This window comes from Neovison vison, chromosome 9 (assembly GCF_020171115.1).
Source record: "Neovison vison isolate M4711 chromosome 9, ASM_NN_V1, whole genome shotgun sequence".
NCBI lineage: Eukaryota > Metazoa > Chordata > Mammalia > Carnivora > Mustelidae > Neogale > Neogale vison.
Window position 1 is genome coordinate 6,611,675 of NC_058099.1, and position 12,987 is coordinate 6,624,661.

The following is a 12,987-nucleotide window of genomic DNA, read 5'->3' on the forward strand; positions in this document are numbered from 1 at the left end:
GGCAACATAGGCTCAAGCCGCCAGAGTTCAAGATTTTATTTTAAAACAATAGTAAACAATTTCATTGATTTTTCTTAAATCAAACCACCTCACACTTGGCTTGTCTCAGGCAAAAAGTAAAAAATAAAAATAAGAAAGGAAGGGGAGGAAAATGTGGGGACTGACCAACCTTCCCCAGAAATAGGCCCCTGGTCCTGGCATCTGGAATGGCTTTTGGACACTGTCTTTAACAAAGGAGAAAAGAAAGCACCGAAATATTGTGCTTCAGCAGCAGGTTAGGAACCTCCACAAAGAAAAAGGGTGGTGGGTTAGGAGGGTGTGGAACACAGGTCCCGAGCAGCCTGGTTCAGTTCTAGAAACTTCCAAAGAGTCTGGAAGCATCTCTTCTCCACAACGCCATTCAAGAGTGACTTAAGAGGTTGGGTCCCCTCAGGAGCAGCTGCCCTCCACACTGGACAGTGGGGGTCTGTGCAACCACACCCCGGACACAGGCTTAAGGATGCCTGAGCAAGTACCCAGGCTCTCAGGAGGGTGTCGAGAAGGACGAGGGAGTGTTCAGAGCACACGGAGGCAAGGGGAAGGGACAAGGGAGGGGAGGACAGTGACGTCAGGCACCCACAGCTCCGCTCCCTCACCCGGCTCCTGGTTCCTCTGCACTGTATTTGGGAGGAGTTGACAACTAATGGCTACGGGAAGGCAGGACAGGAAAAGAGCTGTAAACAGCCTGGGTTCGCTCACCCACATGTGCAGGCTCTTTTGTCAGAAGGGGACCATCGTCTTGGGGACAGGGGACCAGAAAAAGCCCTTGTGGTGCAGGGTCAGTAACGGGTAGAGCACAATGATAGCAGCGGCCAAAAGCGCGCTCTCACGGGGCCCTGGCCCCCAGACAAGGAACACTGAACAAGGTTCTGGAATGGCATCGGTGGCAGGGAGGGCGTGGAGGTGCTCCCCTCCTCCGGGGCCCCCACGCCACCTCTCTGGCCCAGGGAGAGGCGGTGTGTCCCCTAGGCCCCAGGCAAAGGGCCCCCGGGCGGCTGACCTCGGCCCCTCCCTGTATGCAGGGCAACCGCAGCAGGCAGGCAGGCTCCTTCGGGCCCATCTCCAAAAGCCCGTCTGCCTTTGACAAAACCCAAAAATAAATAGTGTGTATTGTTCACGCCACCCGGATCTCCTGGCCCCGCGACCAGAGGTGCAAGCCCTCCTCCTCTACGCCACCCCCCGGTGCCCATGCCGAGGGCACTCTCTGCCCGACCAGGAGCTGGCAGCAGCACAGCGAGCGTCTCTGGCCGTGTGGCCCCCTGGCAGCAGGCCCCCCAGGGTCCTGGGTTGAGGGGCTGCCTCGGCCCTTTGGTCCACCTTGTTCATTAAAATTAAAATAAGAAAAAAAAGGCTCCACTTGGTGACTTGGGTCTGTAGAGGTCTCTGCTTCATCCCTCTGTCTGTCGTTCTGTCCATCCTGCAAGGCATCAAGCAGGCCAGATCTGGAGGCCGGACCCAGCCTCACTCACCGGTCACTGCAGTTTCGTTCCCAGCTTACGCTGTCTGTTCCTACAAAGTGGGGGTGGAGGTCACAGGTCAGGATGTTTGGGGGTCAAATGAGGGGACCCCTGGCATTCATGACCCACGCCCTCAGCTGTCCCCTCCCTATCCACAGTCCCATCAAAATGGGTGACTGCCCACTCCGGTAATGACTACCCATGTAGCAGCCAGTCGGAGCTCCCTGCCCTGGGACCTGGGATTTGGAATCCCAGAGAGGATCAGTGTCTCAGGCTGGGCCTTATCCAGATGTCTCAGTTCTGGAGCTCAGGAACCCAGCCAAGACACTGGGTCAGAGGTGGGCCAGGGATGAAGCCTGAAGCTAGAGGGACCTGGCTAGAATCCAACAAATGCTGCGGATTAGAGATAAGCCAGCAAAAGCAGGGTTCTATTATCACTGACCCAAGCGGATGAAAGACAGCTCTGCACCTGGAGCTATGTAGGCAAAGGCAGAACTACTGACGGACGTTCTACAGAGGATCTGAGTGTCTGGTTGGGGGAATGGCTATATCCACGATGAGCCCTGCAACCTGAGGGAAGCAGGGACAATCTCCCCCATTTTCCAGAGAGGCTGACTGAGGCTCAGAAAGGAGAATTTAAAACTCAGAAAACTGGGGCGCCTGGGTGGCTCGGTCGGTTAAGCATGTCTGCCTTTGGCTCAGGTCATGATCCCAGGGTGCTGGGATCAAGTCCCACATCAGGCTCCCTGCTCAGCGGGGAGTCTGCTTCTCCCTCTCCCTCTGTCTGCTGCTCTGCTTCCCTGTGCTCTCTCTCTCCATCAAATTAATAAGTAAAATCTTTTAAAAATATTAAAAATAAAATACAGAAAACTCACTGCGCCCACACGTCCTGCATGATGTCGCCCCAGCCTCATCCCCTGCTCTGTCCCCTCGTTCCTGGGCTCCAGCCACACCTGCCTCTGTCTGTTCAGTGGACTCCCCCCGCTTTGCCCTGCCTTAGAAACTTCGTGGGTGCGGTTCCCTCTGCAAAGGGCACACTCCCTGCCACCTCCACTTCATCAGGCCCACTCTCTCCACACTCAGGCCTGCCTCCCCACGGCAGCCCGCACAACTAGCCTGCCCCCTCCCTCCCCGCTCAGGACCCTGCCATGAGCTCTCAGACCCAGGACACACACCACACAGACAGGCGCTTCACTCCTCACGTCTCCCCTGCCTGCCGTGAGCCGCTCCCTCGGTGCTACCCCCCAGCACACGGGCTGGCCCAGAGCAGATGCACTGGGAAATTCTGGTTGATGAGAGCAGGTGGGGGCCAGCCAGGTGCGGCCAGCTGGGGCTCTGCCATCGATAATGGGATTGCCCGCCCTAACCCCCTCAAATCTCCTTTCCTCATGCATCCAGGGCTTTACCCTTAAGCTCGTTAGGATAATTTGGAACATGAGGCACCAGACACATTTCCCGGATGCTGGAACACTCCGCCGGGGCCTGGCCCAGGGTTCTTCTCACCAGCGTGTCAGGAAACCTCCCAGGCTTACTCTGGAGTCTCACCTCACCTCAGCTCCCCCTCTGCACCTGAGGAGAAACCCAGCCTTCCCCAGCCCAGCTGGCGCCCAACCCAGGATCCGGGGTGAGTGGAGAGGGACCGTGGAGTCAGGAGGCTCCCAGGCCTAGCTGTGCCCCAACCTGCTATGCAACCACAGGCAGCCCCAACTCCCCGTGCCTCAGTTTACCCATCCGTAGGAGAGTATCTGGACCACACAACGCCAAGGGCTAGCCACATACAGCCAGCCCAAGAATCACGGCCGCCCAGTTGTCTGGCTCTGGGCTACAGAGGCTAAAAGCACAGCTCTGGGCCAGACAGCCGGGCTCCCTGCACAGCTCCCACACCCATCAGCTGCAAGTCCCCAGCCGAGTCAGTCCTCTTCTCTGCTCTGAGCCTCAGTTCCTCAGCTGTAAAATGGGGCTTAGGGAAAGGTGCAATGAGGTAGTGCAGGAAAAGTGCTGAGGCAAGTGGCTGGCTACTGGGGAGCCCCCCAAAAAGGGGGGACAGTAGCCGCCACGGGGCTCTGCCCCCCTGAGCCAGGACCCCGTGACTGTCGGCACCTAACTCACCTGGCTTCTGCCCGGGTTACCGTGTACTCAAACCAGAGTACGTTGGGGATGAGGCTCGTGTCTCGGATTAGGAAGAACTCAGAGACAGGCCTGGAGAAACAGACATCCAGAAAGCCAACACCGCATGAGCGCACAAGCCTGCCACCAAGTCAAACTACCCTCCCCCCCCGTGCCCAGGGCTGGCAATGCACCCTCCCCCACTGTTCAGAGTCTCTGCCTGGCCGGTGACCCAGGAGCCACTAAGAGACCCAGACGTGTCGCCTGTGTGACACTCAGGCAGGGGTGCTGCCCCGCGGTACACACAGCCCGGCGGGACTCGGGCTGCTTCCCAAGCCCCTGAGAGCTCAGATGCAGAGGATGGCCCCCTGGCTTCTGGGCCTGAAGAAACACCAGAGGGAGGAGGATGCCAGGAAAGTAGGCCTGCAGCCCATACCCTCCGAAAAGGGGGACACGAGGGCCCTTCCAGGGTGCTGGAGGCCGGGGGCATAGGCAGGTGGGGCAGTCACGGGCAGGAGGCAGTTACCAGGCTGCTATCCTAGGGAACAGTGGGGTGAGGACCTCCTGGGTGAAGGCGAACCAGGCGACGGCCATGAGGCTCCCAGCAATGCCCCCATAGAGCACCTGGCTCCAGGTGTGGTACAGCAGGTAGACCCTGGGCCAAGGACAGAGGGAAGTTCATGAGACCCAGATGGGAACAGGCCCGCATGATCCCCCCATGCCCAAGCACTGGCTTCCCCGGAACTTGCGTGTGCACGCAGGGAGACACACACAGATAGGACAGACTTCTGTGAACACACAGCCTCCAATCTACTTCCAGAAGGAGCTGCTCCTTCCAGCAGTGGCTCCCTCAATCACAGAAGGGAAGGGATGGTTCTGTTGGGACGTGCGCCTCCCTTCTGTCCAGCCTTCAGCTCTGAGTCTGTCTGCACGAAGCTCCTCCAGGACACTGGGAACATGTGGCTGATGTGTGCAGGTGTCCCCAGAACCGTGGGCTCGGCCACGAGGAGAGAGAAGGACCAGGCTGGAAGGGGGAGCAGAGCCCTAGCCCTTAAAAATGAGAGGCCTGGAACCCCTTTCCCAGACCTGCTCTACAGGCCTCTACATGGGGAGGTCCAACAGGGACCACAAATGCAGCAAGACCCCAGGGGGCAGGGTGGGGGTGGGGCTCTCCGCCCCTCCATACCTGCTATAGGAGACTAGAAAGGCCGCAGCGAGGAGACCCAGGGAAAGCACATGCCTCCATAGCAAGTCCAGGAACCTGGCGTTGTTTGTTTGGTGCATTCTGGGAAAACAGGCCCGTCAGATGGCCTCGGCCCGCAGCCTGGACCTCAGGCCTCCCTGACAGCCCCGGTCCCATCCAAATGCCACCCGGGCACCTTCTCCGTGGCTGCAGCTCCTCCCACCCCCAACAGAGGCCAAGCCCCAAGGATGTCCAAAGAGCTAAGAGCGAGTCCCTGGCAGAGGCCAGCCTGGGCTGCTTCAGCCCCTCCCCTCCGTCCCCCACCCCGGCCAGGACAGAATCTCACCTTAAATACAGGAAGAGGAAGGAATAGACGGAGAAGAACCACATAAACTGAGAATGGCTGGAGGGCATCCCGTACTTGGTGCCCACTGCCATGTGGGGGCCTGGGAGAACGAGAACACAGCAGGATGGGGGGATACAGGCCTCCCGGTCACATCCCGACCAGGGGACCCCCCCGGACCCCACAACCCAGACCCCACCTCCACAGGGCCGTGGCTCCTGGATGACGTGTTTGATCAGCCAGTTGACCCCCTCGTTCAGTGCCAGGCCCCCGAGGAACGAAATCTGCCAGGAAGATGTGCAGTCAGCTGGGCTTCAGTGTGCCTGCTGGCCGCCACCCAGGCCCAAAGACTGTGGCCCAACTAGCGAACAGCCCAAACCGGCTGGGAAGCTCCGCCCAAGAAAGGTGGAGGCAGGGAAAAGAGAGCAAAGCACCTGGGATAAAGAGGTGTGCCCCCAGCGCCCCCCAACCCCCCCGCACCCTTCCCCAGCATGGGGGCACCAGAGGAGCAGTGCAGGGATGGGCAGGGATAGACTTACTCACCGTGTGCAGCTCCCGCTTGAATATGATGAGGGTCACGAAACCAACAATGACAAAGACAGGGCTGAGGCTCAGGTAGGCAAGGAGGTGGCCAGAGAGATCACCTGGGGTGGGGCAGGGGGAGGGGTGGGCACAGGGAGAACAGGATGAGGACAGAGCACCACAATCACAAGAGGGGCAGGTCAAGTGGGGCCTGAGCCAGAAAGAAGGCCCCAGGAGGGCCCAAAGGGCAGGACCAGGCAGCTGTGGCTGCCTCAGTCTACCAGGTGACCACACCAACTCAGCCATGGGCACGACAGACCAGTGTCCAATCACTGAGCCCTCATGTGCATAGATCGTAAGTTTAAAGCTGGTGCCTTCGCTGGCCCCATTCTGTAAAGGAAGAAACTCAGTCCCACAGGGGTTGTGTGACTTGCCCAAGGACACACAGCCAGAAGGAGGTGGGGTCTGACCTAAAATCCAACTCTCTAGCCTGGTTCAGGTAGTAAGCCCATCACCCTGCCGAAGCAGGAATTTGAACCTGGCCTGACCTTCAAGGCCAGGTCCGGGAGGAGGAGGCAGCCAGCAGGCACACAGGCGCCTCTGGAACACAGTGCTGTGCTGAGGCTCCCCCCGCCAAGCCCTGGGCCGCCAAAGGAACCTGGAAATCTCTGGACCTTGCAGAAAGAGTCTGTCAGGGACCAAGCAAGGGGAGGGGAAAGGCTGCTCTCGCCAATACAGTAGCCTCTCCATTGGCAAGACATTGGCTACCTACGACCTGTTTTTACCCTCTTTACAGGCCCAGAAAGGAGGCTGTAAGGGAATCAGAAGCCCCTTTGAGAGCTGAGGACTTGGAAGCCAAGAGACAAGAGCCACGTTCCCTCTCGGTCAAGGGCAGGGCTGACAGAGTCCAAAGACTGCCCTCACCGTTAGAGACAGGGTGGCTGAGGGGCCGCTCTCATGGCAGAGGGCATGCAGGCCTCGTGGTTCAGTTCCTGAGCCAGTGAGAAGGGCACCCACGCCCTGCAGCGGTGGCAGCTTTGACGCAGCAAGGCCCATGAGACCAGCTCAGCCCCTAGCACTCAGGACGCTTCCATGTTGGGAGAGCTCAGCATGGAAAACGGCCCACACCACCAGCCTGGCCTCATACAGGCAGCAGAAAGTACCCACACAGGGCTGAGCCCAGATTCCAGGCTGAAGAGACGGTCACACACCTGGCCTCACTCACATCTACCCACAGTAGGACTGGCTGGCAGAACTGGCATGAGGGAAGGGGCCAGCAACCTAGGCGCAAGGGCCACTGCTGCCCTGGGCCCACTGGGTGACACTGGGTGAGGCCCTCCATCTCATCCACGTGAGGGCCTGGTCCCTTCCAGCTCTGAGACTCTGGGTTTCTCGGCTGCCCAAATGATGCCCCAAGCACCAGGTTGTAAGGACAGGGAGTAGTTGGTGCCCCCAAAACCTCTGACCATCTCCACAGCCTGTCCCACAGCCAACGCTACCCTTGGGTCTTCCTGCAGATGCTGCAGACACTCTGGCCTCATCACTCTCCGATCTTGGCCCCTGTGTGGTTCCCTCTGCCCCTGGGATGAATCCCACTTCAGCCCAGCTCATCAGGCCCTGCCCAGACCTGCCCCCGCTTCCCTCCCACCTCTGTTCCAGTCCCCAGGAACATAACTCAGAGCATTCCCTGAATGCCACCTGCCCTGTCCCACTTCTGGACCTTGGCACACCCAGGCTCCCCCAACTGAAATGCTGTCTGTGTTAATGCAACATTAATAAATGAAGTAGCCACCACAGTGGGGGGGGGGGGCACGTTCCTGCCATCACAGAGCTCCCGGTCTGTGGGGGAATCTGTAACCAGGGCACTGCTCATGATACACTCGCTAGTGTAGCTATGGGGCTAATATCTGTCCCTCTCTCTACACGTTAGGCTCCAGGAGAGCTGGGACGGGGTCTCTTACACCCTGCCCAATCTCCCAAGCCCAGCACAGCCCCTGGCACTTACCCAGGCTCAAAAACAATGCTACGTGAGTAGAGAAGGGACGAAGGAAGCAAGGATCAGTGTGGTGAGGGCACAAAAGGGGCTATAGAAGAGTGAGCAACGGACTAGACCTCAAACGAGGCCCCCAGGTTCACCCAGCTCCCTCCTCCAGGCACTCACAAAAGGTCCCTTGTCACAGCCTGTGCCGTGCTGCTCCCGAACACCAGGCTCCTTCTGGTTTGTGAGCACTCAGAGAAGCTACTCTGAGGCCACAGAGAGGAAATATGAAAGCACGGAGGCCTTCAAGCCCCTTCCCCTCTCCAGGCCTTGGTTTCCCTCCTGTCAGGAGCGAGCCTCCTGTAAAGCGGTGTTGTGTTTTTTGTTTTTTGTTTTCACAGTCCATAGGGCAGAGAAGGTATGGGCCTGTTCACCATTCTAAACCAGACCTAGCCCAGGGCCTAGCACTCGGGAGGTGCTCGGTGAATACTGGCTGAATGAATGAGGGATAAATGGTGGGTAGGCAGGCAGGCAGGGCACAGGCCTGGCAGGGCCACCCCACTCCCAATATAACCAAGAACACCTAGGGTCAAAGTTCCGGGCATCCAGCCCTGAAGCCCTCAGCAGGGCCAGGTACTCATATCTCTGCGCCCGAGAGCAGCATGCACAGGCCTTTCTTGGGGCCACCAGGGCTCAATGAGAGGCCCCCAGCCTCACCCAACACCCAGTCGTCCTACTCAGGGAGGGTGGGGTGGGCTTGAGACGGTCGTGGAAAGGTGAGATGATATTTACGGCAGTTATATACTGAAAGTTTACTGTGTGCCAGGCAACGCACTCAGCATTTCTCACATCACCACTGGAAGGAAGGCACTGTGATCAGTCCCACTTTAGAGACGAACTAACCGAGGCACAGAGAGGTGAAGTCATTAGCTCCAGGCCTCAGCCTGACCTGGAGCCCAGATACTTTAAGGCCCAAGATCTGCACCCCTCTACTAGCCTCGGCAAGGGTCGCTACAGGACCTCTGGGCTGGAAAAACCTGCACTTCTAGAGACGTATCTGATTGGGAAACTCCAGAAGTCAGATCCCAGGGGCTTCCAGTCCCCTAACCCGGCCCGCTCTGTTGTGGGGCAGTGCCCTACTCATGGCGTGGCCCAAGTACTCAAACAACGAATAGCTTCCCGGCCTCGGTTTGCACACTCCCAGCAGTGGGGAGCTCTCTGCAGCCCCAAAGCGCTGTCTGAAGGAAAGAGGCACTCCCTGCACGCCGAGGAGGGAGTCTGGCCTCTCGGCCTCCAGGGAGGGCAGGGAACAGGGCCTCAGGTCCAGGCGGGTCATCCATACCCGCCTCACGCAGACCCCAGCCCCATTACAGCCCACCCGCGTCCCCGGACCCGGGGGAGCGGCCCGGCCGCGCAGCCGCACAGTGCGCGAACGAGCCGCTCACAATTTCGCCCAGCTCATCGCCGCACCACTGCGCCTGCGCGGCGCGCGCGCCGGCCGAGCCCCTCCAAGGCTCACTATTTGACAGTTCCCACCCGGGTCCCCCGGCACCCCCTCCGAGAGCTCGCGCGGACCGGAGCGCCTGGGGCTGACGGGCCGACCCCAGGAAGGCGTCCTCCGAGGCGGGGCCGCCTTTTACCTGTAGGATATTCGACGTGGGTGAGGGTCACCGGCCGCCATGAAGCGGGGAGCGAGCACTGTCCGTCCGCTGCCATCTTACCCGGAGACCGGGCTTCGCCGAGCAGCCAATGGGGAGCCAGGGGGGCGGTGGTCCTGACCTATCACGCCGGGGAGGCGCCGCGTGCCCAATCGGAGGCCGATACAGGTAGCGGCGCAGCCATTTAGCGTGCCGGCCCTGAGGCTGACTCGAGCGGCGAATCAGAGAGCGGGGCCCCGGAGCATGCGAGCCGACCGAGCCAGCGTCCAATCCAGGGCGAGCACAGGTAGGAGCCTGGCCAATCAGAAAAGAGGAGGGTCCCAGCGCACAAACGAGAGCAGAACAGCCAATCACAAGGTGAAGCGGGCTCACAGTGTGAGCAGGGAGGACCAATCAGGCGCTAGCGTGGGGGGCGTGTTGAAGTTTGGTGGGAGCTTTGGTTTGGCTGGGACATACGCGGAGTGGAGGCTTCCTACGTACCCCAAGCCCGGCCAGAGTTGGCGGGAGCTGGGCTGCGGTCAGAACGCACGCTCGAAGCGGGGAGGCAGCCTCAGCTCGTTGGGATCTGAGCCGACCCACTTTTAGTTATGAGTAAACTGAGGCCGAAGACCCGTGTACTGACCGGCGACAGGCCAGGTCCCACAAAGCCGACAGTCCCGTGGTAGAAGGATGTGGGGCGGCGGACGGAGCTGCCCGGGAGGGGCGCGCAGTCGGTGCCCTAAATGCTTTACAGAATGGAGGCTTAACTCAAGTTGAGAAAGACTCCTTCCTTCTTTCATTAAATTAACAAAGATGTTTTGATTCAGCCACGTTTGGGGAGCATTTTAAACAAGAAGCCGGTGTCTCACCTACGCCTCGGTTTCCCCGAAACATTCCTCTCGGTGGCCACAGGGCCACACCTTTCCACGCACCTCCCAGTCTCCTGCCCGCCCCCCCCCCCCTCCGCCCCCGTCTCTCCGGCTGGATTGAATTACTAGCCCAGCCAGGATGCCCGGCCCCTCTTGTCTCCCAGACTTGGCACAGGCTGTTCTGCTGCCTGGAAAGCATCTCCCCTCCTGCCCCACTTCGCCTGGCTCAGGTGTCTGCCCCAAGTCTGGCTCAGGTGTCTCTTCTCACTTAGAGTTTTCCACGGGCAGGTCAGAGGCCTCTGCTGGATTCCCGGTTGTGTCTCCTCTTCTACCTCAGCGCTGACCACCCTGGACCATTACTGGTTCCTTGTCAGTCTCCCAATAAGCAGTGGTTCTCTGATTTCTTGCCGCACCAAGATCAGCTGTAGAAATGCAGGTTCCTGGGTCCCACCGGGGCCTGGGTTGCTTCAGTAAATCTGAGTCAGAGCCGTGGAGTCTGCATTTCTTTGTGCTCTGGGGGTTCTGACAAAAGTAGGTCCAGCCGGGGCACCTGAGTGGCTCAGTGGGTTAAAGCCTCTGCCTTCCGCTCGGGTCATGATCCCAGGGTCCTGGGATCGAGCCCCGCATCAGGCTCTCTGCTCAGGAGGGAACCTGCTTACCCACGCTCTCTCTGCCTGCCTCTCTCCCTACTTGTGATCTCTCTCTCTGTCAAGTAAATAAATAAAAATCTTTAAAAAAAAAAAAAAAAGTAGGTCCAGCCACATGGGGAAGCTTGAGCCACATGAAGACAGGGCCTGGGGGCCCCTGCGTCACTCAGTCGGTTAACCACCTGCCCTCTGCTCAGGTCATGATCCCAGAGTTCCAGGATGGAGCCCACATGGGACTCCCTGCTCATTGGAGAATTGGCTTCTCCCTCGCCCCTCACCCCGCTCTCATGGGCGCGCACTCTGTCTTTCAAATAAATAAAATCTTAAAAAGAAAAAAAAAAAAGGCCTGTTACGGGTTTGAGCCTGACCCAGACTAGTGCTAGAACAAGTGCTCAGTAAGTATACTGCCCAAGTCCCTGTGTGAAGTGAGAATAACGCCGAGGGTTTCACTGCCCAAAGTGGCTCACTCTGCTGCAACCATGGGGTTGGGCTGAGGAGTTGGGTGGAGGGGGATGGTGGGGACTCAACCCACCCGCGAGCCAGGAGGCCCCCCGGGCCCTCTCAGCTGTTCTCAGCCCCCACCCAGCCCAGCCTGGGCTTGTGCGGGTCAGCTGGCTCCCTCTCCCTGTCACCTGCGCTCAGGCTCCCTCAGGCACTGCCATGATTAGCCTGTGAGAAGCAGGAGGTGTGAGGAGGGGGCTGTGAGTTTCCCAGAATAATTCCCTGGCACGGGGCATCCATCCTGAGCCCGGCTACTTTGCCCCTCCCTGGCTGGCAGCCCTTTCACTGATGAGCAAATAGGCCTAGAGATGCAGAGCCCCTGAAACCCAAGCCTGTCTGACGCCAGAGCCCTCTCACCTCAGGGAGAGTGTTGTGGAGGAAGTGACAAGGACAGGGGACTATAAAATGAGAGGGTGGGGGCACCTGGGTGGCTTCAGTGGGTTAAAGCCTCTGCCTTCGGCTCAGGTCATGATCCCAGGGTCCTGGGATCGAGCCCCACGTGGAGCTCTCTGTTCATGGGGGAGCCTGCTTCCCTCTCTTTCTCTGCCTGCCTCTCTGCCTACCTGGGATCTCTGTCTGTCAAATGAATAAATAAAATATTTTTTTTAAGATTTTATTTATTTATTTATTTATTTGACAGGCAGAGATCACAAGCAGGCAGAGAGGCAGGCAGAGAGAGGTGGGGGAAGCAGGCTCCCCGATGATCAGAGAGCCCGATGCAGAGCTCGATCCCAAGATCATGACCCGAGCTGAAGGCATCGGCTTAAAAACCCACTGAGCCACCCAGGCGCCCAAATAAAATATTTTTAGAAAATAAATAAAATCTTTTTAAGGGGCGCCTGGGTGGCTCAGTGGGTTAAGCCGCTGCCTTCAGCTCAGGTCATGATCTCAGAGTCCTGGGATCGAGTCCCGCATCGGGCTCTCTGCTCAGCAGGGAGCCTGCTTCCCTCTCTCTCTCTCTGCCTGCCTCTCTGCCTACTTGTGATTTCTCTCTGTCAAATAAATAAATAAAATCTTTAAAAAAAAAAAAAAGAAAAGAAATAAAATCTTTTTTAAAAAAATAAATAAATAAAATAAAATGAGAGGGCGTTCTCCTGAGTGGGATTTTCCTGGCAGAGGCAACAGCATAAGCAAGTATTCTGACCCCCTGGAGTGTAGCGGGGTGGGGGGAGGGCAAGAGAGAGGGAGAGGGGACAGGTGCTGGGGAAGGAGGGCCGGCGGGGGCCTGGCTGTCCCAAACTTTGAGGGTCACCACCGGTGGTGAGGACAAAGTGGAGCTCTGAAGGGTGGGTTGGATACTTGGATACTTGGTTGGGCTTTGCTTCTCAAAAAAAAAAAAAAAAAAAAAATTAAAATATAACATTCATATAGGAAATTCCAAAAATCGGGTGTGTATAAGTTGAGGATGTTTCACAAACTAAGCCCATCTATGTGAGCAGCCCCCAGACCAACAAGCAGGACCCGAGGAGCCCCGGACACCCTGTCTTGTCACCCTCTGGTGACCACCATCCCAATTTCTAACACCCTGCATTAGCTGGATCTGAATTTTGTACTTTCTAGAAGCGGAATTCTACAGTAGGTACTTTTTGCCCGGGGCTTCTTTCACTAGCATTGTGTTTGTGTGATGCGCGCTGTGGCCTGTAGTTCTAATGTGTTCACTCCCGCTGTGCAGCATTCCCTGGTGTGAACACAGTTCACACACCAC

At 58.1% G+C, this 12,987-nt stretch overlaps 1 protein-coding gene across 1 annotated transcript; it reads right to left on the reverse strand.

Moving 5' to 3' along the window:
- Positions 1-21: 21 nt before the first annotated feature.
- DOLPP1 (dolichyldiphosphatase 1) lies at positions 22-9,365 on the reverse strand. Its single transcript, XM_044264714.1, has 8 exons — positions 9,269-9,365; positions 5,672-5,772; positions 5,328-5,412; positions 5,132-5,231; positions 4,789-4,887; positions 4,129-4,257; positions 3,606-3,695; positions 22-1,548 (listed from the first exon to the last, which is right to left on the reverse strand). The coding sequence occupies exons 1-8, from the start codon at positions 9,342-9,344 to the stop codon at positions 1,512-1,514; spliced, it is 717 nt and encodes a 238-aa protein (XP_044120649.1). The 5' UTR covers positions 9,345-9,365; the 3' UTR covers positions 22-1,511.
- Positions 9,366-12,987: the final 3,622 nt, after the last annotated feature.